The sequence below is a fragment of the Macadamia integrifolia genome, chromosome 10 (assembly GCF_013358625.1).
Source record: "Macadamia integrifolia cultivar HAES 741 chromosome 10, SCU_Mint_v3, whole genome shotgun sequence".
NCBI lineage: Eukaryota > Viridiplantae > Streptophyta > Magnoliopsida > Proteales > Proteaceae > Macadamia > Macadamia integrifolia.
Window position 1 is genome coordinate 21,085,950 of NC_056566.1, and position 27,682 is coordinate 21,113,631.

At 39.8% G+C, this 27,682-nt stretch overlaps 1 protein-coding gene across 13 annotated transcripts in view; it reads right to left on the reverse strand.

Moving 5' to 3' along the window:
* Positions 1-3,158: 3,158 nt before the first annotated feature.
* The window catches only part of LOC122091129, a 41,179-nt gene continuing 16,655 nt past the window's right edge, over positions 3,159-27,682 (reverse strand). For 3 of the 13 annotated variants that reach the window (XR_006143833.1, XR_006143834.1, XR_006143829.1), the window contains one exon: positions 3,159-3,844. Coding sequence is in view for 1 of the 13 variants with exons in the window: in XM_042660965.1 (XP_042516899.1) it covers positions 3,786-3,844; positions 3,927-4,142 (275 nt within the window). In the remaining 12 variants the exon portion in view is untranslated. Of the gene's footprint in view, positions 3,845-3,926; positions 4,143-4,723; positions 8,394-27,682 lie in introns of all 13 variants that reach the window. The other 10 variants (XR_006143832.1, XR_006143824.1, XR_006143835.1 and 7 more) reach the window with 7 other exon arrangements.

The window sequence follows — 27,682 nt, forward strand, 5'->3', positions numbered from 1 at the left end:
GGGGTGGGAGTGGGTGTTTTGGTATGAGAGCAAGAAAGAAGGCAGGGGAGGAAGACGGGGAGGGAGGGAGAGTTGGATGCTGGAAGGGGAAGGAGGAGGAAGGGCTAGCGATGATGGGGTTGGGCTGCTGCGTGGCGCAGAGAGAGAGAGAGATTTTGCACAATTGTATCATATTGTGAAATTATGATCTACCCCCTCTATTCCAACTTGGTAAAGACACATGAAAGGGTAAATGAAATAATACTGAAATCAACTTTGACACGTGAGAAAACCTAATAAACCTATTATTCATAGGGGTTATCAAGGTCAATCATGGCCAACTTAGTCTAACGAGTCATTTAGGGATGGGCTCAACTTGAACTGAGACATCCTAGACATGGTTTCAAGTATCAGTTGTGTATTGGCCGTGTCAAATTGGTGAGACTGATGCCCTATCTTTGACCAATCTGGATCGGTGTTCTGTATCATTTTAGGAATAAAATTTTTTAAAGTTAGGTTAAAATAGACTGATACCCACTGATCCGATCCAATCCAGATCGGCATCGGTATCACCATCCCTTAAATCCTTGACCCTAGATCGACCTTGAGCTGGCCTGGACTAAGGGAACATAATAACCAAGCCCAACCATACTCGATTGCACATTTGTACCCTAGTACTACACGTGAGATTTAAGTTCACTTACAAAAATGACCTCCTTGCGGGAAGTTTCATGGAAATACTCTCTGCCCGTGTGAAAATCGTCTGCAGCTGCCACATCAGTGTAGTGAGCATCAAGTAGTTGGGAGTCCCTTGGGGCACGTGCCCAAATGCTCTCAGCCGTCCGATGTTCATCACACCTCACTGCTCGCTGCAGAGGATGTATGTTGCAATAGTTTGAATTTCTAGTGGATCTTATGTTGCAATGGTTCTTACATCGTCACCTTCTAGAAGAGATATAGAGAGAGAAAAGCTAGAAAAAGATTTTCTTCAATTAATTGGGAACTTAATTAGTGATTTAAGGGTTGAAGGGCCTGGGAAATGCACCCGTGTATTGGGATGCATGTCCAGGGTCCTCCCAATCCTTGGGTCACTAATTGAGTGCCCAATTAATTAGAGAGGAGCCGAATCCACCTTCCCCTATTGCATAACATGCTATTGATAAATGAGGTTTTTCACATGATCGCTTTTTGACAACCGAACATGCTGAAGAGGTAATATATGAAGGGAGTGTATAAAAGACACCTCTATAGGTGTATTTAAATTAAAAGTTGACAACTTTCATTTGCCTTTTGTCTCATGCACAATTTTCTAGTATATATGTAAATGATATCGTTACCTACATTGAAAAAAATGTATCATACTAAAAGGGCAAAAAAGTAAAAATCTAAATTAGTTAACACCTTGAGGGCTATCAATAAGAAAATCCCATATAAGAATCATGTGAAAAAAAAAAAATGTGGGGAAAAAGCTGAACATGCTAACTCTATGCCCAACGCTAAGTCTGATTCTCTCCTCTCTCCCTTGTAAAAGTCCCCCTGTCCTTCGAACTTCCCATTGGTTGAGCTTCTAGCTCCAGAAAAACTACTTTCTCCCAAAAATATATTACCGGTTATTACAAGTGTTGGAGAGTTTTTAAATTTTTTATCTAAAACTCATCCGCCTTTAGTTACTTATTCTGTACTCATTGATCTAATGTTGGAATTTGATGTCAGAAACTGTTGTCTTTTTTCATTTTTCTTTTTTTGCGTAAAAGAAATTTTGTTGTCAAGGAATCAAGAAATGGTCTTGACATCAACTCAGATGAGCCACAACATTGAAGATTCAGCTGTATGTATGATATAGCTTGATGTAGAATTAGATCTGTTATACATCTTATAGTACGTTTTACTTTTCATGGCCCTTATATATATATTCTCATCAAAGACTATCATGTAGAAATGGTTTCCTGTACAAATCAGAATAAGTCATCTCTCGGCTGGAAAAGAAATGGTGACTATCATGTCAACTAAACGAGATAACCATCATCACTCAAGAGCTGAAACATGAAATTGTGACAATGAATGTGAAAGCCAGCTCACTCAAATTTATTTACTATTATTTTTTTCTTTGGTTGGGCCGGAAATGTGGCAGTTACTTATTTCTGATGAATTCTACTTATATCATTGTGGGATTTTACTCTATTTTAAAGGTTTTTTTTTAGCTCTTTTTTCAGTTGATATAAGAAAGAAAGAAGTGGTTGTAGGGTCATAAGAATGACCTCTAGATTTAAATTCTTTCCTATATAAAGAAAATCATATCATTTGTTCATAAGTCGTTCATCCCATTCGTAATTGTCATTCTAAGAATTATCATGTTTGAATTTGTACCGCCACCCTAGTGTCCTAGACAGGAGACCATCACCCTATCTTTTAAGGTTATTTTTTTTTTTTGGCAATACTTTTTACAGCCTATTCTCTATTATAGAAATGAGAACAGTCGTCTCTCTCTCTCTCTCTTACAAAATAGACAGATATGGAATGTAGGAAAGAGGAGCTTGCAAACGAAGAACAATCAACTAGATATGCACGCTCCTAATTTAATTGATTAGGAATGAAAATACATAACAGAAGGTAAAAGTTGTCCTGGTGACAACCAGTAGCTCATAGAATTTCTGGTGAGAGAAAGAACCTTTTCATCCAAGGTGATTTGATGCTATAATAGTTTAATTGAACTCCTAGAATAATAAACATTAACAATAACACCCCATCCCCATTGTAGACGGACTGAATGAAAAGTATCCTTTCGCAATTCAATCATCGTTCCAAATCAAGTGGATTAAGACGTTCTCTCTTCACCAGGATGTCAGAATCCAACCCGATCAAATCGATTGGATTAATCAGAATTGAGTGAAAACTGGACCAGATCAAACCCTTAATAAGGTGGTTTTGGGTTGAAATTGGTACAAAATCAAGAGACTGTTGAGACGATTGAAATCGTAAAACCAAAATCCGGCCAAACCAATAAAAAGATGAAAAAAAATTGATAAAAACTTTATTTTCCACATTTTTTCTATGTATATGTCATGAAAAATCGAAATTGAACGTACCAACCCGATAATGGATCAATAAGTCAGTAAATCCAAAAAATAAAATAAAATAAAATTTTAATGGTTCGACTTTGATCATTTGGGCTGTGCATGTCAGAAACCAATTCAAACCGAACCAAACTGACTATTTAACACCTAATTTCTTCAGTAAAAATTTTACCTGTATCTATTTATACATCTTAACATAGGATTAGAATGACAGTTATTAAGTTTTGAACAAAATAAAACAAAAGAACCATGACAAGGGGGGTTCTCGGTAACATACCAAGGAAAATGTCGAGCGGAAATGCTGCTTGTCAAGAAAATGAAAGGCTGTCAGCTGTTCCTTGTTCACTGCCTTATAACGTTGCTTCGAATTGAAAGCAAAATAGAAAAAGATCCTGTAAGTAACGAGTTTGGCAGCTAGAAGGAAAGGGATATTCCCATTGTTGCTGGTTCATCAATGTTCCGAGACCCAATATATCCACAACATAGATCACCATTACTAAACTTCTACTCTCTACAAAACGAAGAATGGACTTTCTAGTTTAGCTTCTCCATACAATCTGGGCAATGTTTGATCAGCTCTCCAACTACTTTAAGGTGGGATTTACTGACTGCAATGTGAAGTGGGGAACGACCATGTTTGTCCAAACTATAGGCACTGCATGGGTATTTCGATATCAACTTCTCTACTATCCAATGGTTCCCATAAATTGCTGCATAGTGGAGAGGATTTTTTCAATTTTCGCCTGCCCCTATGAGTTGTATATTTTTGTCTATAAATGCTTCTACAATTCCTGACACATACAAAGGATAAATGAAAAAAGAGGTCCCAAGTCCCAACACCACTGTATTAAAAGGAAAAAAAATTGCTGATACCTGGGCATGTAGCCAAAGAAATGGAATAATTCACTTCCCACAAATACTTTCTTAGATTTTTGTATTTTTCAATATGCTCTTTGAGATTCCATTTCTTTGGCTGGGAGCCCTGGCTAGCAGGAAAGCAACTCAAGATTGACCAATCTGTCCAAAATCGGCTGGATTTCTGATTAGATTCCTCCAGATTGCCAGCTTCATACATGAACTTACCACTGGCTGCACACAGACACACAAAAGCACAGAACCTGTTTATACTACCATGAAGTTTTTTTCAGCTTGTGCTGAGGCTGGGCATGCTCAAGTTCAGATACGAGGTCTGGTTAGGGAATTTTAAATTCCCATGGTCATCAGATATCTTGTTCGAAAATCTGTCAAACCCATTGACTGTAGAGTGAATTGGGAGGGGGTTGCAATTAACCCCAGGCCGCCCGTACATGCAAGCTAATCTCCACCTGAAAAAAAATTTGGCTGCTACAGAGTTGCAGCAACCCTGCTGACAGCCAAAGAAATAGAACCTTTTACCTTCTCCTTTTGGTTCATAAATATTCTCCTAAGTTATTGTATTTTCGAAAATACCCTTCTAGATTCCATTTCTTTGGCTCCCAGCAAAGAGCCAAATTTTGTCCTCTCCACATCGCTCATGGGATCCAATGTCCATCACCATGCGTATTAAACCACAAGTCAATGGTGCATTAATTCCTCTGACTCTAACTTCCAATACCACCCCATCACCCTTCCTTAAGAGAAAAGAAAAATAATAATAATAATAATAATAAAAGGAGAAGAGTTGAGGTTACCAAAATGATCCAGTGCGCAGCCACATACAAGGCTTTCTCGCCTTTGGGTCCATCATAAGCTGCTGGGTGTTGTAGGATCAGCTTTACCATTTCTAACCCTCCTGTTAGAGCAGCCAAGTATAGCAAAGACGACTCATCGGCCTTGGCGGCTGCGGCGGCAGCATTCATCGTTGTTGTCATAATATGGCCAACCAGGGTCAGTCTCAGTCAGCAACTTTGCGACTTTAAGACTATTGTTTTGAATAGCCTCATGCAAGGGCATATAATTTTCCTTGTTTCTCAATCTCAGCTTCTCAGCTGCACCTGCACTATCAATATTAGCATGTAAATTTGAGATAAGAATACGAGCTATACCGTGATTTCCAGTCTTCGCCACAACGAGCAGCGGAGTGTTGCCCTGGGAGTTTTCCTGTGTAAGGAGAGATGGACAGTCTGCAGAGCTCTTGCACAAACTGCTCTGGTCCATGGTACACAGCAATATGAAGGGCTGTGTTCGATGTGGGCTCCGTTGTTTGCTGATCTAAATCAGGGATCTCGCGTTGGTTTAGCAGCCCAGTATCACCATTTCTTGCAGCCCAGTAAAGCCTATGATCCATGGTTTATCACAAGCTCTCTCGCTCACACAGCAACACATACACACAGAGACTCACACAGAGACCCAAACAACATAAAATGTTTGATGAATTGATTGAAAGATATATCGTAGGTATTCATAAGGAGCTTCTAAAGAATCATGATCGGTAGTCCCCAAGGAAACCCTTGCATCAAAAGATAAGCAGGCTTATTGTTGACTCATGTTCCCTCGTAATCTTTAATTGTTCTTGCCTTGCGAGCAGTGAAAGAATAGGAGAGTTATACTTTGATTTCTCTTTTGGTCAAAGATCTTCGCTTTGAATATTGTTCTAGTGGGGCCCAATACTATCATTTTGGGATTATTATATAACCTATAAATCCCAACAACTCCCCTCACGTAGGCAGAATAAGATGACACTACACATGGAAATATTCATGAGAGAGACATACAAGAGATGCCTCTTTACAATATCCTGTGGATCGAAGGGATGCGGGGGCTCTCGTACCACCCTTCCTCCTTATCCTTCTATTTACATCCATCAGATAACCCAGGTATTAATCTGGTTTCTGCCCCCACTAAATGAAGAAAATTATTAATCATGGAAGTATAGTTGATGTGTATAACCTTCTTGCCTATGAACAGTAAACTTTGTTTTGTTCAAGGGAAACTACGAGAACGAATGCCTCAGATCAAATCTTTTGTGGGAAAGAATGAAAGATATGCAATGACAAAGTATTGCCTTGGATTCTGAACTCCTATCTCTAGAGATCTAGCTATCAATATCTTGCATATCAGATGATGTGTTGTAAGCCAGGAAAGAAATAGAAGACCGGCTGGTTTTCATAGGAAGATGTAACTAGTGCTATTGGCTAAAATTACTACACTACCCTTGCATACGTCATGAGCTTAACCATGGCTTGCGTAAGCGAAACCTAAAAGGTTAAGAATGAAACTTGTTCTACAATCCTCTCTTGCTTTTTTCTTGGGTGGAAAGGATTGGTTAAGAATTTGTTTGTCAATCTCTTCCTAATCAAGATATGTACAGAGCACATGACAATTAAGGACAAAAATGCAAAATATGCTCATAAATGACATAACACTCTCGGACCCCCTCCTCCGTATGTGAAAGGCGACGACACAGACCATACTCCGCTCTAGCTTTTTTTCAGCCGCTGTGTGATTTTCCATTTTTTCGTGCGTGTAGTTTCCGTTTTTGTGCATGTTGGTTGTTTCCGCCCTTGTGCACGTCTTATCCTATAAGAGGGTTTGCCATGACTTGCAGTCTAATAGACAATGGCGACGAAGTGGTTGATGACAACAACGGTGATGCATCTCGAGCGCTATTCACCGCAGCCTTACGCCCTAACTGTGTTTCCGAATCAGTTACCGTGACGATTATCAGACTTGCTGGGACTTCGAGAGAGAGGAAGAGATCATCCGATCTGTTGCTCGTTGGCTCTTTTTCTGGCTCCTCGTTCAAAGGCACTCGGATCCAAGAGATGCTTCCAGGCTAGTTCATTGTTGCCGGTAAGCAGGGGAGGAGGGATATGGGAGAGGTGCGTCCATTAAGGGACTTGAAGAGGAACATGGAGATCGTTGATTTAAGGTCTTTCTTGTTACCCATTTGGGCTGTTGTCACAATAGCCATGTTTTCTCCGGCCTTTTTGCTTTTTCCTCGGCATCGCTGATGCTAGAACAACTGGTGTGGGATCTGTTGCTGCTGTTGCAATCTCAGTTCTCATCGTTGGAGCTGTTGTTGGAACCGTGGTTTTTCCATCCGAGGCAGATTTGGGGTCAACACAAACACCCACAATTGGGGACTTGACTAATCTCGGCCCCAGGGCATCGGTGGCCAACATTGAAGTGCTCAGAAATTGGGTGATAGAGTTTGCATTGGAGCCGAAACCAGAAGTGGATTTGTCGGTGGAGACTTTGTTGGTAGTGGAGTTGGTGGTCATACCCCGACCATTCTGGATCGGAGTATCAACGCCACGATCATGTGATTTGGTACATGGACTTCTATGGAATGTGGGGCCTAGACAAGTTGTCACCCATCATTCCATATGGGGTTCTATCTGCCATGCCCCTTGTTCTTTTTATTCTACCCAAGATCTGGGTCCTGTAATCGATTGTGTAATTTAATGTCCAATAAGCTGTGTCTATAGCAATTTGGCTGACTTGGTGTTGGCCACCACGTTCAGGAAGTATAGGGTGTTGGTGAGCTTTGTCAATTATTGGTCTTGCGTTGGATTGTATGCATATTGTGATACTGTGTCTGGCATGCGCGACGCTATTGGCCACTTTGGATAAACCTATCATCGTGATGAAGGATATTGTATATGATTGGTGCTGTTTTTATGGTAAGTTTGTTAGGGAATCTTTTGCTTTCGACCATTCCCTACCCTGAAAGACCACTATCTTTGGCATGTCAAGCAGTTTGGTCGCATTCCATTCCTGGGCTTTCGATATTTTGTACCTAAGCCTTGTGTTTTTCATACCTATATCTGCCTTGTAATTCTTAGTTTTAATTGAATGAAATTCTCGTTTATCCAAAAAAAAAAAAAGATATATCCTTTTTAAAGAGACTTATCAGTGAAATTAAATTTAGGGAAAACTACCGTACCTCAAAACTTTTTTTCTGATACTTCTCTGCTTTTGGACTTTTACATCTTCTCCCTTGCTCTTTTACATGCATAGATTACCCCTCTTTTTCACTTGTAACCTATTAATCAATTTTTAAAAGGCGTGAAAACGATAACATGAAGGTGTGTAAACTATACCATAATTGAAATTGGAACTTGGTGATGGAATTTATAGGATCATAATTCCTAAACCATAATAAAGATCTTGTCAATACCCCATGAATCGTTTCAATACAAAAAGGGGAAACGACACACCATTCATAGTCGATGACATGTTGTTTCCAGCGGAACTCGACGCAGCCATTGACGGCATCCTTGTACGAATGAGCAATCTTATTCCTTCTTCAATGCAGATAGATTTCTCCCCTTAGTATTTTCTCAATGCACTTCTCTAATGGTGAGAATGGTACGTAACCATATAAAGGGGGCCTAGTCTCTTTTAATAACATTATGCCTGCATCACATTGAGGTAGGCCAATTAATCAAAGAACAAATCTTCCCTATTTGCAACCAAACTAATATTGTGGGATTCCTTAATAGAATCCGAGATATTTTGCAATCAAATCAAATATTGGGTTTCCATAATGGAACCCAATCAATGGTTAATTGAGATAAATAAGGAAAAATAGAAAATAAAATCCTACAATCTCCCAATACGACCAGTTCACAACAACTCAAGTTTTATTTATGAAAAACAAGTTAAAAGATTTGTTTGTTGAAACGGAGATTCTTAGATTCCAAAGTTTTAGAAGACAACTTAATGTGGCTACTTTAACAAAACACATCATCCGTTGGTTGCATTCAACAATACCCTGAATGAATGAAACTATTGATAAGAACTACGGGAGTTATGCATCATTTATCAGTCTACACATTCCCTTCCACAATCATAGTATCAACAATCCCACCCAAACCGACTCTTAAGTAGAGAAACAAATAATGAATGGTCCAAACAATAATATCTCATTTATATCAAAGAAATGTGTACACAGAATAATAAAGTAAGAAACATTCAGAAACCACAAAAAATATGATCACTATTAAGGATTGTCATGTACAAATACAAATATGACCAAACACATCAATTCTTAATCAGACTTACGTCTACAATAAGATCTATGTAGAACTTTGGCGCATTTATGCCTTAGTCATAATCATATTGGTCATGATATGTACAATATACACTCTTAGAGTAATTCACAGTTGCAATGTTGTCTCAATATATTCTCAGCGACTCCAAATGGCGTCGGCAACCCAAAGTCCTGAGATAATGACCCTATATTGCTAGAAATGTGGCATCAAAGCATGCCACGAATTACGCTTCTATAATGAGACCGGATAGTGGATAATTAATAATTTTTTTTAAACTTAAAAAAAACTACCTCACCATTAAGTAGAAGTACATGTCTAGATATAGACTTTCTATATTGAAGTATCATACATAATCAGCCCTTATATCTGATCACTTCCACATAATCAGATTTTCTGCACGTAAGCATACAATGCCTAGTTCCCTGAAGATATCTTATTACTTTCAATCACATAGTTGCCCAATATGCAAAACTAATGTCAATACGAGTACAAAACATTACATACATAAGGTTCCACACTACGAACAAGTAAATAACATCTTCTATAAGCACTTCTTCTGAATATTCTATGGGCATTACCTTAAATCAATTTTATCACCTCAGACTATAGATGCAACACTTAATCAATAAATCTTCATATTGTCTCTCTCTCTCTATAATTTTATCAATATATGTTTCCTGTGATAACCTAAGTAAACCCATATCTTTCATTTAGAAGTTCTTTGAGAGAAACAATTTTGTATTGCTCATCTAAAAAAAATTTATCCATATGTAAAATCAGAAATATAAGCATACTTCCACTGAGTTTCAGATATATACATCTAAAAACATGTTATTAACAAATTTGAAAGGAAAAAAAATGGGGTTAACTTAAATATTTCACCATTAGATAGCTCGTTTAAGGTCTGTATACAAATTTCTTACGTATCCACACAAAATCTTCCGTTTCCATTAAATCCATCATACCAGTTTATGTAGATTTTCTTATTTAAGTCTCTATTCAAGAATATAATTTTCACATCCATTTGGTGAAGCTCCAAATCATAATGAGCCATTAAATCCAATATGAGCCATTAAAAACAAGAGAGAAAGTTTCATGATAATCAATGCCTTCATTCTTTTTTGAGTGAATTCTTTGCAACTAATTTGGGTTTATATCTTTCAACATTACCCTTCAAGTCGCGACTAGTGTTAAATACATTTACAACCAATCACTTTAAAGCTCTTAAACTGATTTCACCTCATCTTTCATGCCATCTACCCATTTTAAGAGAATCATCATCATTAATGGCATGTGAAAAATATGCCATTCTTGATTCCAATATCGAACTCTGATTCTTGGAGATACACTATACAACCTACAACCATTATACAACCTAGAACCATTAATAGTATTCACTGTGATAACTACATAATAGAGTAGTACATCTTTCATAGGTTGTTTGTTCCAAGGGAATATTTTCAATGGTCACCCCCTTGGGGCAATACTATTATGATGTACAAACATCAGTAGCGAAATATGATGCTTCTCAAACACATTACATGGTTTTTCACTCTCACTAATATTACCATCCTCCAATGATCAAGCAGTTCATATTCATACAATTCTAGTACTTGTGACTTAAAAAATAATTTATGGTTTTAAGATCAAGTTTCCTTTAATGGAATTCATAGAATAAAGCATTTTCCTTCCGTACTACATACCAATTTTATAAGGTTTACGGTTGCGTCTTTCTACAATGCCAAGGCTACCAAGAACTGTGTATTGGGGAGTTACACCATTCATCTTAAAACATCGAACAAATTCAATAATCATTATAAGGGTTATTGTATTTGACATAGGTTGTTTATCTTTCATGCAATCTAATCAAATAGTGAAATAAGTGAAGTCAAGAATTGACAATATTCTTTCCCTCACTAATCTCCATTCTACGTCTAAATTTATGACCTAAACATTAATGTCATAATGGCGAGGAATCAACATTGTTTTGATCCAACACTCATATAAATAGTAAGAAAAAAATTTCTAAAAAAATAATCCAAAATAATTTTAAAAAAATCATTTAAATATCTAGTATAAATTACATTATTATCTTTATAAACACTAACAACTTTATTCACAAAAGTAAAATTGTATCTTGAGTCAAGTCTAAATATAGAAAATAAGTTTGAAACATATATTCATAAGGTCAACTTGGAATCCATTAGTCGTGCGAGAGAGAGAAAATCAAGGGTTGAAATATTTATTAATGGGAGAGAAAATTGAGAGTAGTCATGCTAGGTCGTGCGAGAGAGATTAAGAGAAGAGAGATTCGAGAAAGTGGTCAGGGATAGAGAGAAAATCAAGGGCCAAGATAGTTATCAGTGGGAGAGAAAATCAAGAAAATTTTTGCTAGGTCATGAAGGGATCAAAGGAGAGAAAATCGGGTGTTGGGATATTTATTAGTCCGAGAGAAAATTGGGAGAAGTCATACTAAATTGTGCGAGAGAGATCAAGAGAAGAGAGAATCGAGAAAGGGGTTGGGGGTAGAGAAGGAAAGGAGAGAAAATCGGAAGAATTTTGCTAGGTCGTGCCAGAGAGGGAGAGAGTCGAAGGCTGGGATAGATATTAGTGGGAGAGAAAATCGAGAGAAGTCATGCTAGGTTGTGCAAGAGAGATCGAGAGAAGAGACAGATTTGAAAAAAGGGTCAAGGTAGAGAAGGAGAGAAAATAGAGGTTGGGATAGCTATTAGTAGGAAAGAAAAACGGGAGAATATTCGTCAAGTCAGGCGAGATCGAGGAAGAGAAAATTAGGAGCTAGGATAGTTATTAGTGGGGGACAAAATCGAGAAGCCATGCTAGGGCATGCGAGAAAAATCGGGAGGAGATTAAAAAATGGAGCTAGGATAGTTATTAGTGGGGGACAAAATCGGGAGGTCATGCTAGGGCATGCGAGAAAAATCGGGAGGAGATTAAAAAATGGGGTTAAGGGCAGAGGAGAGAGCAATCGGGGGTTGGGATAGTTATTAGAGGGAGAGAAATAAAAGAATTTTTGTTAGGTCGTGTGAGAAAGATCGAGGGAGAGAGAAGAATGGGTGCTGGCATAGCTATGCAGGGGGATTAAATCGGGAAACTTTTTGCTAGGTCGTGCGAGGGAGAGAAAATTGGGGGTTCATATAGTTATTACTGGGATAGAAAAAATCAAGAGAAGTTATGCTACATCGTGAGATCATTCATGACCTTGTGCTAAGATAATCGAAACAACCTCCCGCCATTCTCAGGGTAAGGCAATGTAATTCTTAACCCCAGACCTTGCAAATACAAGAGCCTCATGCTCCGGGTACGCACTTTTTATTTAATCCATAGCTAGGATAGCTATTAGTGGGGAAAAAAATCGACTGAAGTCATGTTAGGTTATGCGAGAGAGATCAAGAGAAGATAGAGATTCAAAAAAGGGGTTAGGGTAGAGGAGAGAGAAAATCGAGGCTAGGATAGTTATTAGTGGTAGAGAACATAGAGAATTTTTGTCAAGTCGTGTGAGAGAGAGAGGGAGAGAGAAAATCAAAAGAATCTTAAAGAGAGAAAATCGAGATAAAGTCATGCCAAGTCGTACAAGAGAGATCGAGAGAAGAGAGACATTCGAGAAAGGGGTTGAGGTAGAGAAAGAGAGCGAGAATCAGGTGATAGGATAGTATTTAGTGGGAGAGAAAATCGTGCGATTTTGCTAGGTCAAGCGAGAGAAAATCGAGAGTTGGGATACTTATTAAGAAAATTGAGAGAAGTAATGCCAGGTCGTGCGAGAGAGATCAAAAGAATTTTTGCTAGCTCATGCGAGAGAGATCGAGGGAGAAAATCGGGAGAACTTTTTCTAGGTCGTGCGAGAGGGAGAGAAAATTAGGGCAGGGATAGTTATTAGTGGGAGAGAAAATCAGGAGGTCATGCTAGGTCGTGCGAGAGCGACCGATAGAAGAGAGATTCGAGAAAGGGGTCGGGGTAGAGGAGAGAAAATCGAGGTCAAAATAGTTATTAAAGGGAGAAAATTGGGAGAATTTTTGCTAGGTCATATAAGAAAGATCAAAAGAGATTATCATAGTTATTAAGGCGCTAGTAAGGCACTGATACGGTCCAAAGGCCATAAGGTAGTAGAACTCATTAAAGGTATCACGTAAGGCGACCGCATCATGAGATAAGGTCCTATAAGGCGACACCTCAGACGCCTTATAACGCCTTATACACAAAGCACGCGCTTTTTAGAATTTAATATTTTTTAAAAGCTACTTTAGATAGATTCCAAATATCGATTTTTGATTGGTAGGTGTATGGTCTTGAATGCACTTGAGATGCATGGGATCAGCTTCTAACAACTAAAGTACTCCACCAAAAAAACCAAAACACGATTCTCACAAAGGGTTTGGACTTTTGAGTCGAGGGTTTTGTGAAGGAAGAACCAGGCGACCAAATCGTACCCCCCCCCAGGAACTCCTTCAATCTTACTCCGACAGCGGTGAGGTTACTCCGGTGAACAATCGTACCCCCTCTACAGGTACCTTTTTTTTTCTCATCTTATTTCTTGTTTATGCTACAGTGAGCGTTTTTCTTTCTTTCTTTCTTCTTCTGATACAATACCTTGTTTTGGTTTCTTCTTCTTCTGTTCTTCACTTCTTCATACAGTACCTTTTTTTTTTTTTTTTTTTGTTCTTCACTCTTCTCTTCTTCAACCTCGATGAGCTCTGTACCCTTTTTTTCTCTTCTTTCTTCTTCTGTTCATCATACGGTACCTTTTTTTTCGTTTTTTCTTTCTTCTGTACTTCACTCTTCTTCAGCCTCCGGTTAACTTAACTCTATATCTATCTTTTTTTTCTTCCCTTCTTTCTTCTTCATTCTTCTTCTGTTCTTCATACAAAGTATCTGATTTTTTTTCTTCTGTTCTTCACTCTATTGAAGACTACGGTGAGCTATACACCTATCTCTTCTTATTTTTTAAAAAGGTTATATGTATGTATAATGTATAAACCCCCCAATCAATTTTACACGTTGGTATAATGCATTGGTATGACGTAGGAACCTTTAATATTTATTTAACATATGAATAATAGGATTCAACTAGGATTTGAGTCAAATATAATGGTTTTATAAAAAAATTACACAGGAACACTTTAGTCAATAAGGCGACGCTTTATGCCTGCCTTATCGCTAAGGCGCTCTAAAAGACCCTCAAACGCCTCCGTCGCCTCACCACCTTAATAACTATGGAGATAATTGGGTGCTGCGATAGCTACTAATGTGGGACAAACTCAGGAGAATTTTTGCTACGTCGTGCGAAGGGAGAGTAAATCGGGAGCTGATTAAAAAATGGGTTGGGGCAGAAAAGGATAGAGAAATCAAGGGCTGGGATAGTTATTAGTGGGAGAAAAAAACAAAAGAATTTTTGCTAGGTCGTGCGAGAGAAAATCAGGTGCTGGGATAGTTATTAATGGGAGAGAAAATCAAAAGAATTTTTGCTCGGTCGTGCGAGAGGGAGAAAATCAGCGGTTCGATAGTTATTAGTGGGATAGAAAATCGGGAGAAGTCACGCTACATCGTGTGATCATCCACGACTTGGTAATTAGGCGATTGAAACGTCCTCCTGACATTCTCAGGGTAAGGAAGCGTAGTTCTCAACCCTCGGACCTACATACAAGAGCCTAATGCTTCGAGTACGCACTTTTTATTTCATCCACGGCTAGGATAGTTATTAATGGGAGAGAAAATCAATTGAAGTCATGTTTGGTCATGTGAAAGAGATCGAGAGAAGAGATTCAAAAAAGGGGTTAGGGTGAGAGAAGGAGAGAGAAAATCGGGGCAACGATAGTGATGGGGACATCCGAGTATACCAAAGGCGTTGTCGCAAAAATCAGCCACTTCCACTATGGATGGAAGACACTTTCATGGGAGAAAACTAGAAGAGGAGAAAAGGAAGAGACAATCGCTGCTCACCCTTCTTTCTCCTTTTGTTCTTTTGAGAGGAAGCAGAGAGGAGATTACTGCTAGTCACACTCCTCTCTCTCCTTTACTCTGATTGGCCCGCCAATCATGGGCCCCAACCCTGAAGCTGGCGCAAGAATGGAGGCCTGTTATTTGCTTAATTTTAAATTTTTAGTCTCTTTATTTGTTTTCCAAGACTTTGAGTTAGTTTAGGAAACTGAATAATTCCCTTTTTACTTGCCCGAAGTTGTTGGGTTAGATTAGGAATCTATTTTCTGCTGGATTGTAATTTTCGAGTTAGTATTTTCTTTCTATATATGTAAGGCCAAGGGCCACGACTTAAACAATTTTGAAGAAAAAAAAGGACTCTTTGAGCTGTGCGCATCTCTCTCCCCTTCCCCATTATGTTCTAACGTGAAGCAGGTTCTCTCCCCTACGGTGAGATCTGTTTCTTCTTTTTCTCCTCTGATCTGGATACCAGGTAAGGTGTTACTTCCTCATTTATTTCTCCCCTCCCCTCCCCTCCCCTCCCCTCGTTTCTGGTTTCCTTTTCCGTCCCCCTTCATTATTGCCATGCTAAATTAGTTATAATACCCTGTTACTACTACTTCAGAGATAATTTTCTGTTATTAAAATTCTGCTAATTTCTTTTATTGGCTGAATGAACTGAGGAAGGTATGGTACCTACTTTCTAAAACCTGATATGACTTGTGCTTGAACTAACAACACGCTGCCATGTTCCTCTCCCCATGTTTCTCACTTAAAACCTAGTTAGTCCGAATACTTTTCCTTCAAGATTATTATTGACTATTGTTGCATTCTCTGTTTCTAATTTACATGTTTAACATTGTATTGTGCTGCCTCCATTAATTCCAGTCCCAACCTAGGTCCTAGTGAGTCCAACATAGCCCACGTGGACAGCAACTGTAGGAAATCATATTGTCTAGGGAGTCCCCTACATCATCTTGGTATCAGAGCATAGTTGTTACTAAATATTAACATGGTGGGGTCCCTACTGGTTATATCCCTATGTCTTGTTTACTGAGGTCCAACCTCCGTCATAACCTTTCCATAGTGGAATATAAGTTGAGAGAGTGGTACACCATAGGTTAGAAGACATCCTCTTCCTCCTTAACTTGGCTGGACCAAATAGCATAGGACACTACTCCCACCAAAAGCACATCCTTGAGAGGGACATCTTTAGTCTCAAGATCAAAAGAGCCAACTACCTATCCCAATTGGAGATTCTGAGTAGGCATCGAGGCGTAGCGTGGCAACAATACATTGGTTGCCGCCTCCTTTTTCTTTCATGTCCACTCATAGTGGTAGAGCATACCAAGAAATGTCTAACCCTCCTAACACCCCCATTCCGTTTGAGCAGTGGGCAAGATTGTTTCAACAGAACAAAGAAACCTTAAGAATCCTCCAAGCTAACCAGGCTGAGTTGGTTGCTAGTAGAGCTGAACGGGAGGCACAGGCTGCTAATCTCCGGACCATTACCACTAGGCTTGCTGCCATTGAGACAAATGTCCTAAACTTAGACAGACGACAAGGCCACAAGGCTCTAGCCATTGGACCTAGGATAGGAGTTCCTAGCCCCAATGTAGAGAACCATGACAATCATGCTGAGGGTTATGACAGGATAGGAGATAACTTCCTAGGCACAAGATGTGGTAGAGGTTGGGGTAGAGGTCGCAGACAACCTGGCCCAAGGCACCACACCCCATTTGGAGATGATGAGGGTTTTGAACAATATGACAGTGGTTATGATGTTAGGCGAATGATCAAGGTAGATGCCCCTTCCTATGATGGTCAAATCGATGCTAGAGTCCTCTTAGACTGAATTAAGCAAATGGATCGGTAATTTAAGTTCTATGATATGCCCGAGGAAGCCCGCTTCAGATTTTCTAAATTCAAGCTGGTCCAAGGCACCACAGGACGTGGTAGAGGTTGGGGTAGAGGTCGCAGACAACCTGGTCCAAGGCACCACACCCCATATGGAGATGATGAGGGTTTTGAATAATATGACAGTGGTTATGATGTTACGCGAATGATCAAGGTAGATGCCCCTTCTTATGATGGTCAAATCGATGCTAGAGTCCTCTTAGCCTGGATTAAGCAAATGGATCGGTATTTTAAGTTCTATGATATGTTCGAGGAAGCCTGCTTCAGATTTGCTAAATTCAAGCTACCCAGGACTTTTACCAAGATATCAGTTTAGGACTTGAGCCAGTGACAACATGGGTAGAGATGTAAGAGATGCTCAAAAGGGATTTCTTACCTATTACCTATAGGCTGCAATTGTTGAATGACATGAACACCCTGAAGCAAGGGAAGCTGATTGTGACTAATTACATGAGCAAGTTCAATGAACTGAAGATAAGAAGCCGTATTCATGAGGATGTTGAGCAGACACTTTCCAGGTTCCTTACTAGGCTCAACTCCAAAATCCAGTCACGTATGGCACCCCACTTGGTGCGAGAAGTTCCACAAGCCTCCTAGGTAGCTCTTGAAGTAGAATCTTCCATGAGGACTTATCCTCATAAGAAGAGTTTCCAGGCCGAGAGTCACACTTTTGGAAACCCCTCCAAGGTTCATCAGGATTCCCAAAACCACCTGCTATACCCCAACGTCAATTTAACAAGGGAAAGGGAATATTGGGAGAGGCAACCAAGAGGAGTGGTCAACAATTGTGCTTCAAGTTTCAAGGGTATGGTCACTTCTCCAAGAGTGCTCCAACATAAATCTTTGTGGGAGAGCAAAACCCTGAAGATGCGGACCAAGAGGGCTTTCAGAACAATGAGTATGAGGACCATAGGTCAGATGAGACAATATCTGATGAGGAGGCTGGTGACCTCAAGCTCGACATTGTGCGATGCATGGTCTCACAACCTAAGAACAACGACGATTGGGAACGAACCAACATCTTTATCACTTACACATGTCATCAGGGCAAGAACTACCGCATCACCATTGACAGCGGAAGTTGCATGAATGTGGTCGCCAAGGTCGTTGTTGCATGAGTGTGCCTCAAGCCAAAACCTTACAAGGTTGCCTGGGTAGATCAATCCACCATTCCCGTTAATTTGAGGTGTCTAGTCCCTTTACACTTTGCAAGATATGAGGACCAAGTGTGCTGTGATGTTCTAGAGATGGATGTTGCTCACATCATTCTAGGTAGGCCATTGTTATATAACCGAAATGTCACCAATTATGGGACGTCTTTGAATTTAAAGGGAAGAATATTAGGCTGACCCCCCAGTGCCCCTAAAGAAGCACATGTCCCAAAACACAAGGGAAGTACCTCCAAATATGTCCCTTTCAAAACACTCAATATCTTAGGTCAACAACAGTTTGAAGGAGAGTAGAGTGTCCAGGGTTATTTATGCTCTAGTTACCATACAGAGTAATACTGCTACGTCAAGCAAATTTATTGAGGCTCCTAGAGAAGTACAACCTTGTTAAGGAAGTTTGAGAGGTTATTCCCTAAGGAACTACCTGACAAACTACCACCTAGGCGTGACATCCAGCACGCCACTGACCTAGTTCCAGTATCCTCTCTACCAAACTTACCCCATTACCGTATGAATCCCAAAGAACACGCCGAACTTAAGGGGCAAGTGGATGAATTGCTACAAAAGGTACTCATTAGGGAGAGCCTTAGCCTATGTTCGGTACCTGGCATGCTCACGCTAAATAAATATGGCATTTGGCAGATGTGTGTTGATAGTAGAGCCATCAATAAGATCACTGTCAAGTATAGGTTCTCCATCCCTAGGCTTGATGACATGTTGGATATGATGGCCAACTCATCAATTCAAAGATTGATCTTAAGAGCGGGTATCACCAAATCCGGGCTCGGTCCGGAGATGAGCGGAAGACAGCTTTCAAAACAAAAGATGGCCTTTTCGAATGGCTAGTCATGCCTTTTGGTGTCAAATGCACCTAACACCTTTATGACGATAATGAATCAAGTGTCACAACCATTCATCGGCAAGTTTTTTAGTGGTCTACTTTGATGATATCCTCGTCTACAGTAAGACTCCATCTTCCCACTTAGATCACTTGCAACAGATTTTTCAGGTGCCTTTAAAGAAAACTTTATGCCATGTTCCAAGACCTCTGATGCATCAATAGTGGCCAAACTTTTTTTCAACGAGGTTGTCAAGTACCATGGATTGCTCCTAACCATAGTGTCCAATAGAGATGTTAAGTTCACCAATCATTTTTGGAGGACCCTATAGCGGATGATGGGTACTAAGCTCCGTTTCTCCTCTTCCTTCCACCCTCAAACTGATGGCCAAACTGAGGTTGTCAATAGAAGTCTGGGAAATTTGTTAGCCAAGCCGAGTTCGCATACATAGTCTTGCTTCTTTTATCTGTTTATCTTTAATTCTACACGATTTAGTTCTAAATAAGGTATCGCACCTATCTTAGTGTTAGTCTCCTTGCTGGATCGGAGTACGGTATTGCACCGATCTCGTTCTTCTCACCATGCAGAACCAGGAGAACCCTATTTCCCTGGATTTTGGTGTAGATCGATCCTGTTGTATAGTATCAGAGCCACGGTGGTGATGAATTCGGTTTTTTTTTTTTTTGTAGATTTCTTTTCTTTTGTGTAACCAATTTATTTTAGTTTTTGACAAAGTATAAGCCTTTGGACTTTTGGGAGGAGTGGCAGAAGAGAGTGTAAGACCACGTTTATGCCCAAATTAAGTTGGAAATACCCCTTCAAATGACTAGATCTAGGAGGTTGCCCCTAGCTTAAGATATCTCAAACAATGAATCGTCTATCCCACTCCATGTCGATGAGATCGGTAAGTGAGGCGAGCACAAGTTCTAATGTGCTCCATTATGATGAACAAATAACAGATCTTGACAAAAGACTTCAAAAATGGGACATGCCAAAGATTTCACAAAAAGAAGTTCATGAAAAGGATTGGCTTTCCTTTGAAACCATCAAAACCATTGAACAAACAATAAACTTCACCCCAGAAACAAAAGAGATCACCCTATTCGACCCTAGGTCTTTACAAGACCTTTACCTCAAACACAAATTCAACTATGTCCATGTTGGCCTCGTCCAACTTGCCATCAAACCTCTCCATCGTGAAGGCCTTAACATATCCCTCATATTAGCCCTTCGTGACCAAAGATTTCTTGAGTTCAATGGTTCCCTATGTTATGGACCTGTCCATTTCAATGTTTATCCAAACATGTCTATAGCCTTAGAGGACCCAAATATTCTACACTCTAAAAATCAACTTCAAAACCATCGGGTATAAGATGATGCATGGGTCTATTCCCATTTCCATCATTCACCGTATCAAATATAAAGCAATGAAAACTGTCAAACCCCGAGCTCTCAAATGCTCACCTAAGGGACAAACCCTCTCTACCTTGAAACTGATTGTCTTCAGGGTCAAATTGTTTACCCAAAATTGGTCCAGTGGAAAGACATCTCTTTCCCTGCTGAATGGCAGCTGCAAACGACTGCCATTCCACCTCAAGTTTCAAATACCAATATCCAGTATATTTCCCAAAACTCAGATGGATTAGTTACTCTGAAGTTCAATAGACAACCACCTCCTCCTATCTACCAAAATTCCCGTAGGTATTGCTCGGATGCTTCGACCGCCTCTGATTCCTTTCATTGGATTCCTCCTCTTAAGACTCCACCCCCAATTTCAAACCTTTCTGGATTAAATTTAGGCCAAAGTGTTGCCCACGGTACTTATGATATATCATCATCTGTATCTGAATCTACCCAGTCTCGACAACAACAAACTGACCAAAACCAACCCCAATCTCCGACACCTTCCGAAGTAGCTCCACCCAAACGAGACCCAGTTGTCTAGATGATTCAAACCAATAATGAATATCAAATTGACAAACCATTTCTCAGAACCGATTTTGAATCACCTAAAAATAAAAGCTGCTTAACCAGATCTATTTTTCAAAATCAAGAGATACGACTGTAGGCTTTAATCTGAAGATAAAACAAGAAGCGAGTTGTATGCAAGATGAAATGCAGAAAATAATGATGTAATTTGAAAGTAAACTTTGCTAATAATATTTGGAGATCTTTGTTACAAAGGCTTGGGTAGGCTTAAGTTGGAGGATTTGAGAAGAAGAAAGATGTGTTGATCTTAGTGGAAGCTTCGGAGTTTGTTGGTGCTAACCTTTGAGGGCGATCAGACTTGTAGGGGACTGATCGGACCTTGGAGTAGTTGATGAAGACCGACGGAATACTTGGAAGTCCGACGAAGCTTGACGATCTTGGAAATAAGAGGGGTGATCCTTGAGGAGCAACTCTCTCTTGATTCTAACTCTTGGGAGAATTTTTACAAGTGATTTGGGAGAAGGGGTTGTATTCTATTTATAGAGTAAGGAGACACATTTGCATTACATTGGGGTTTCCAACACATTTGGGTTACATTTGCATTACATTTTGAACAGTGCCAAATTACATTTCATTTGGTACTGTGCACTTGAATTTGGAACACTGTTTGAGGGCATTGTAGGCGCAGAAAGTTGAGATTGATTTTGTCCTTTGATTTGGGATCTTCAATCTCAGGCGTTGAAATGGAATCTTTGGTCTTGGCTTTTGATTTGGGATCTTCTATGATCTCCCCTACGGCATTCTATGTGTCAAAGACACTGTTTTCCGCATTGGTTAGATTAAAGAATCTGTACCATATTTGACTGAGCCTGGTATTGGCCTGACAGTCCTATAACCTAGGACAGTCCTATAACCTAGGACAGTCCTATAACCTAGGACAGTAGCAGTACCAACTTTCCTCTATGAGGTCGTCCGTGGTTAGCTGACTAGGTGAGTTTCCGACATCACCGGTCGATTAGTTTATAATCGTCCTAGCAGACGTTAAGGACCAAATCAGCACTTGGTCGAAGACTTTGATTTTGAGGTGGCCCGGTGGAATTTTCGCAAGGTCACAGTCTTGAATTTTCTTGAAGATGATGTTTTGGAGCTGGAAGGCTCATCATCTAGTTCATCTGCATAGGGATTTTGGGCCATTTGTTCACTATGGCAGTGAGCCAGCATCGATCATGTGATGGAACTAAGATTATAGGCACCATCACTGGATCTAAACAATTTACGATTTCGGCCTATATGAATGGTATGTCATGCCATTCAGCCTGAAAAATTCCCCTAGTGAATTTCAAAAGATTATGAATGATATTTTCAATTCTTACAGACAATTTACAATTGTCTACATTGATGATATTCTAGTCTTTCTAATTCAATAGAGCAACATTTCAAACACTTAAAGAGTTTCTACCAAATAATTAAATCAAAAGGCCTGGTCCTCTCCAAACGAAAAAATGGAATTTTTCTTAACTAAAGTCCGATTTTTAGGACATTTGATCGAAAAGGGTACCATTACCCCTATCGATCGAGCCATTGCCTTTGGTGATAAATTCCCAAATCAAACTTTAGAAAAAACTCAACTACAAAGGATCCTCGGAAGTGTAAACTACGTTCGTGACTTCCTTCCCCAAATAAGTAAGATTGCCGAACCTTTATATCTTCGGCTCAAAAAGAATTAGACCCCTTGGTCTTCGGCCCAAACTACGGCCGTTCAAACAATCAAAAGATTGGTCAGAGAAATTCTTTGTATGTTTATACCAAACCCTGAGGCTTTCAAAATAGTTGAAACTGACACCTCAGATATCGGATATGGAGGAATTCTCAAACAGAAACTACAAAATGAAGACAAATAACAATTGGTCCAATTTACTTCCGATATTTGGAATTCTGCTCAAAAAAATTACAGTACTATTAAAAAGAAATTGTTCTTTGCATATAAAAATTTCAAAATGCATTACTAAATAAACCTTTTTTAGTCCGTGTTGATTGCAGCGCAGCTAAATTTGTTTTACAAAATGATGTTTCAAACCTTGCATCCAAACAAATTTTTGCCCGATGGCAAGCTCTACTTTCAATTTTTGAATTTCAAATTGATTATATTAAAGGAGAATCCAACTCTGTCCTTGACTTTCTTACCCGTGAATTCCCACAGGGCCACACTCCACAAATCAACCATCTCAGAATGGCTCCTCCAAAGGAATCCACCTCCTCAAACTCCCTTGTCCGCTCAAAATCCAGCTATGGCACCACTACCGCCCCCTCAAACCAAATTGTTACACAAAGCCAGTCCCAATTGGCCTCCGATAACAAACCATACTCCCATGCCGTAATTCTCTCCTCGGTCGTTGGTCCCCTTCAAACCACAAACAAAGTAAGATCCAGCCTTCAAACGACCCAGGCTAAGCCTCTCCAAACAGCTCAGGGATCAAAAATTAAAATTCAATATCATGAGAAACCCTTCAAGGAAGATCTCTTCACCATTGAAGAATCTCTCCAAAATTATATTGATTCACCTATCAATACAGCTCAAAGAATTTTTTTTCAAGGGTGGCATTTCTATTCCCCCTCTATTGCAAAGACACAGGAATTCTACGAATACATCCTCGTAGATACTGACTCTGTCAGATTCAAACTAAATTTTGACAAAAATGACAGATCTCTAGTTACTCACACAACTGTAACCATCTGCAAAATCCTCAGCCTTCAAGATTGGAAAAATCCTCTCACTGCAAAAAAAATTTCAAACACCTATAATCCTCCTGGTTTCACTTACTATGATTACCAAGAGGCTTGGTATAAAGCTTTCTGCTTCCAAATCAGAATTAACCGCCATTCTTGGTTTTTCTGTTTTGATTATAAATTCAATAACCAAACACCCCTCTGGTTTCCTCGGTAGTGGGATCAATATGGTCCTATTTCTGACATCCTCCCACCACAAATTCAAGACTCTTACCAAATATTTTGCAAACACTCTACACCACATCCTCACCAACCTGACCTTCTCCGGTTTTTTCTCCACTGCCGCTTGGCATGGATCTTATTCTAAGAATATGAGATATATGATTTCCAGACCCCTGACTAGGTTGCCCCAGTTCTTTGCCGGATTTTTAATGTCAAACGGTGGGACAACTGTGACGTCTCCAAATGCGAGAAGATGACACTTATTCAAAGTCTTACGGGCCTGAGACCAGTCCCGGCCCTTCCTGCCTCATCCAAATCCAGCATCAAAAGTGAGCTTGCCCGCCTTGCTGAGCTCGGTTCCGACTCAGAAGATGAAGAATCCAGTGATGGTGCCTATAGTCTTAGTTCCATTGAAGGATCGATGCTGACTCACTACCATAGTGGACAAATGGCCCAAAATCCCTATGAAGATGAACCAGATGATGAGCCCTCCAGCTCCAAAGCATCATCTTCAAGCAAATTCAAGACTGTGACCTCGCGAAAATCCTGTCGGGTCACCTCAAAATCAAATTCTTCGACCAAATGCTGATTTGGTCCTTAACGTCTGCTAGGACGGTTATAAACTAGCCGACCGGTGATTTCGGAAACTCACCTAGTCCGCTAACCACGGACGACCTCATAGAGGAAAGTTGGTACTGCTACTGTCCTAGGTTATAGGACAGTCAGGCCAATACCGGGCTCAGTCAAATATGGTACAGATTCTTTAATCTAACCAATGCGGAAAACAGTGTCTTTGACACATAGAATGCCGTAGGGGAGATCATAGAAGATCCCAAATCAAAAGCCAAGACCAAAGATTCCATTTCAACGCCTGAGATTGAAGATCCCAAATCAAAGGACAAAATCAATCTCAACTTTCGGCGCCTACAGTGCCCTCAAACAGTGTTCCAAATTCAAGTGCACAGTACCAAATGAAATGTAATTTGGCACTGTTCAAAATGTAATTTACAATTTTGACAAATGGAACCCAAATGCGCCGCAAACCCAACTGTAATGCAAATGTGTCTCCTTACTCTATAAAAGGAACACAACCCCTTCTCCCAAATCACTTGTAAAAAAATTCTCCCAAGAGTTAGAATTAAGAGAGAGTAGCTCCCCAAGGATCGCCCCTCTTATTTCCAAGATCATCAAGCTCCGTCGGACTTCCAAGTACTCCGCTGGTCTTCATCAAATACTCCAAGGTCCGATCAATCCCCTACAAGTCCGATCACCCTCAAAGGTTAGCACCAGCAAACTCCAAAGCTTCCACTAAGATCAACACATCTTTCTTCTTCTCAAATCCTCCAACCTAAGCCTACCCAAGCCTTTGTAAGATCTCCAAATATTATTAGTAAAGTTTACTTTCAAATTACATCATTATTTTCTGCATTTCATCTTGCATACAGCTCGCTTCTTGTTCTATCTTCATATCAAAGCCTACACAGTCGCGCCTCTTGATTCTGAAAAATAGATCTGGTTAAGCAGCTTTTATTTTCTGTTCTTATTTTGGGTTCATAGTCTTGCTTCTTTTATCTGTTTATCTTTAATTCTACACGATTTAGTTCTAAGTAAGGTATCACACCTATCTTAGTGTTAATCTCCAACCAAGCCACAGGGGTCTATCACCCTTTAAGATTTTTTCAAGGTACCAACCACGAACACCCATAGATCTTGTCCCAGTTGTGTCCAGTTGTAGGACCGCCTTGTCAGTCAAGTCTTTTGCGTAACACATAGATGATTTGCATGCAGATATAAGATGACAGATAGCATTGAGCAATGATCAATATAAACAAAGGCGGATGTGCATCAAAGGCTACAAGAATTTCAAGAGGGAGATATGATGATGGTTAGAATCAAACTACAGCATTTTGTTAGGGCAAAAGCGAGCAAACTACATGCTTGTAGCACAGGTCTTTTCAAAGTTCTTAAGAGGATAGGTGCCAATGCATATATCCTTGATCTACCAGCTAATATGGAAATCAGTAATATTTTTAATGTGAGAGATCTTATCCCATACCATGGTGCCTCCCCCCATTATGAACTAACGAGAAGCAGGTTCTCTCCCCTAAGGTGAGCTCTGTTTCTTCTTTTTCTCCTCTGATCTAGATACCAGGTAAGGTGTTACTTCCTCATTTATTTCTCCCCTCCCCTCCCATCTCTGTTCTGGTTTCCTTTTCCTTCCCCCCTTCATTATTGCCACGTTGAATTAGTTATGATACCCTGTTACTACTGCTTCAGAGATAATTTTCTGTTATTAAAATTCTGCTAATTTCATTTATTGGCTGAATGAACTGAGGAAGGTACGATACCTACTTTCTAAAACCTGATTTGAATTGTGCTTGAACTAACAACATGATGCCATGTTCCCCTCCTCATGTTTCTCACTTGAAACCTAGTTAGTTCGAATACTTTTCCTTCAAGATTATTATTGACTATTGCTGCATTGTCTCTGTTTCTAATCTACATGTTTATCATCATATTGTGCTGCCTCCATTAATTCCAATCCCAACCTAAGTCCAAGTGAGTTCAACATAGCCCACGTGGACAGCAACTGTTGGAAATCCTATCGTCTAGGTAGTCCCTCTACATCAGATAGTTAATAGTGGGAGAGCAAATAGAGAGAATTTTGCCAAGTTGTTCGAGAGAGATCGAGGGAGAAAGAAAATCAGGTGCTAGGGTGGTTATTAGTGGGAGAGAAATATAAGAATTTTTTTAAGTTGTACGAAAGGGAGAGAAAATCGTGTGTTGAGACATTTTTTATAGGGAAAGAAATCGAGAGAAATCATGCTAGGTCGTACAAGATAGATCGGAAGAAGAGAACCATTCGAGGAAGTGGTTGGGGTAGAAAAGGAGAGAGAAAATCAATTGCCAGGATATCAATTAGAGGGAGAGAAAATCGAGAGCTAGGATAGTTATTAGTGAGAAAAAATTGAGAGAAATAATGCTAGGTGGTGCAAGAGAGATCGAGAGAAGAGAGATTAGAGAGGGGGTTGGGGGTAGAGGAGAGAGAAAATCGAGGCTATAATAGAAATTAATGGGAGAGAAAATCGAGAGAATTATTACCAGGTCATGCGAGAGAGATCGAGGGAGAGAAAATTGGGTGCAAGGATAGTTATTAGTGGAGAGAAAATTGTGAGAATTTTTTCTAGATCGTATGAAAGGGAGAGAAAATCGTGTGTTGAGACATTTTTTAGATGGAGAGAAAATCGAGAGAAGTCATGCAAGGTCGTACGAGAGAGATCGAGAGAGGAGAAGGATTCAAGAAAGGGATCAGGGCAGAGAAGGAGAGAGAAAATCGAGGTTAGGATAGTTATTAGTGGGTGAAAAAAGGGGAGAATTTTTTGCTATGTCATGCAAGAGAGATCGACAGAAAATTGGGTGTTGGCATACTTATTAGTGGGGGACAAACTAGGGAGAATTTTTGCAAGGTCGTGTGAGAGGAAGAGAAAATTTGGGGCTGGGATAGTTACCAATGGGAGAGAAAATCGAAAGAAGTAAGGCTGGGATAGTTATTATCGGTAGAGAAAATAGGGAGAAGTAATGCTACGTTGTGCGAAAGAGATCGAGAGGAAAGGGATTCAAGAAAGGGGTTAGGGTATCGAAGGAGAGAAAATCAAAGTTGGGATAGTTATTGGTGCGAGAGAGAAAAAGGGAGAATTTTTGCTATGTCATGTGAGAGAGATCGAGAGAGAAAATTGGGTGTTGGGATAGTTATTAGTGGGGGAAAAACTCGGGGGTTAGACTATTTATTAATGGGAGGGAAATCAAGAGAAGTCATACTAGGTCGAGCGAGAGATCGAGAGAAAAGAGAATAGAGAAAGTGGTCGAGGGTAGAGAGAAAATCAAGGGTTGGTATAGTTAAATAAAATCTACAAACC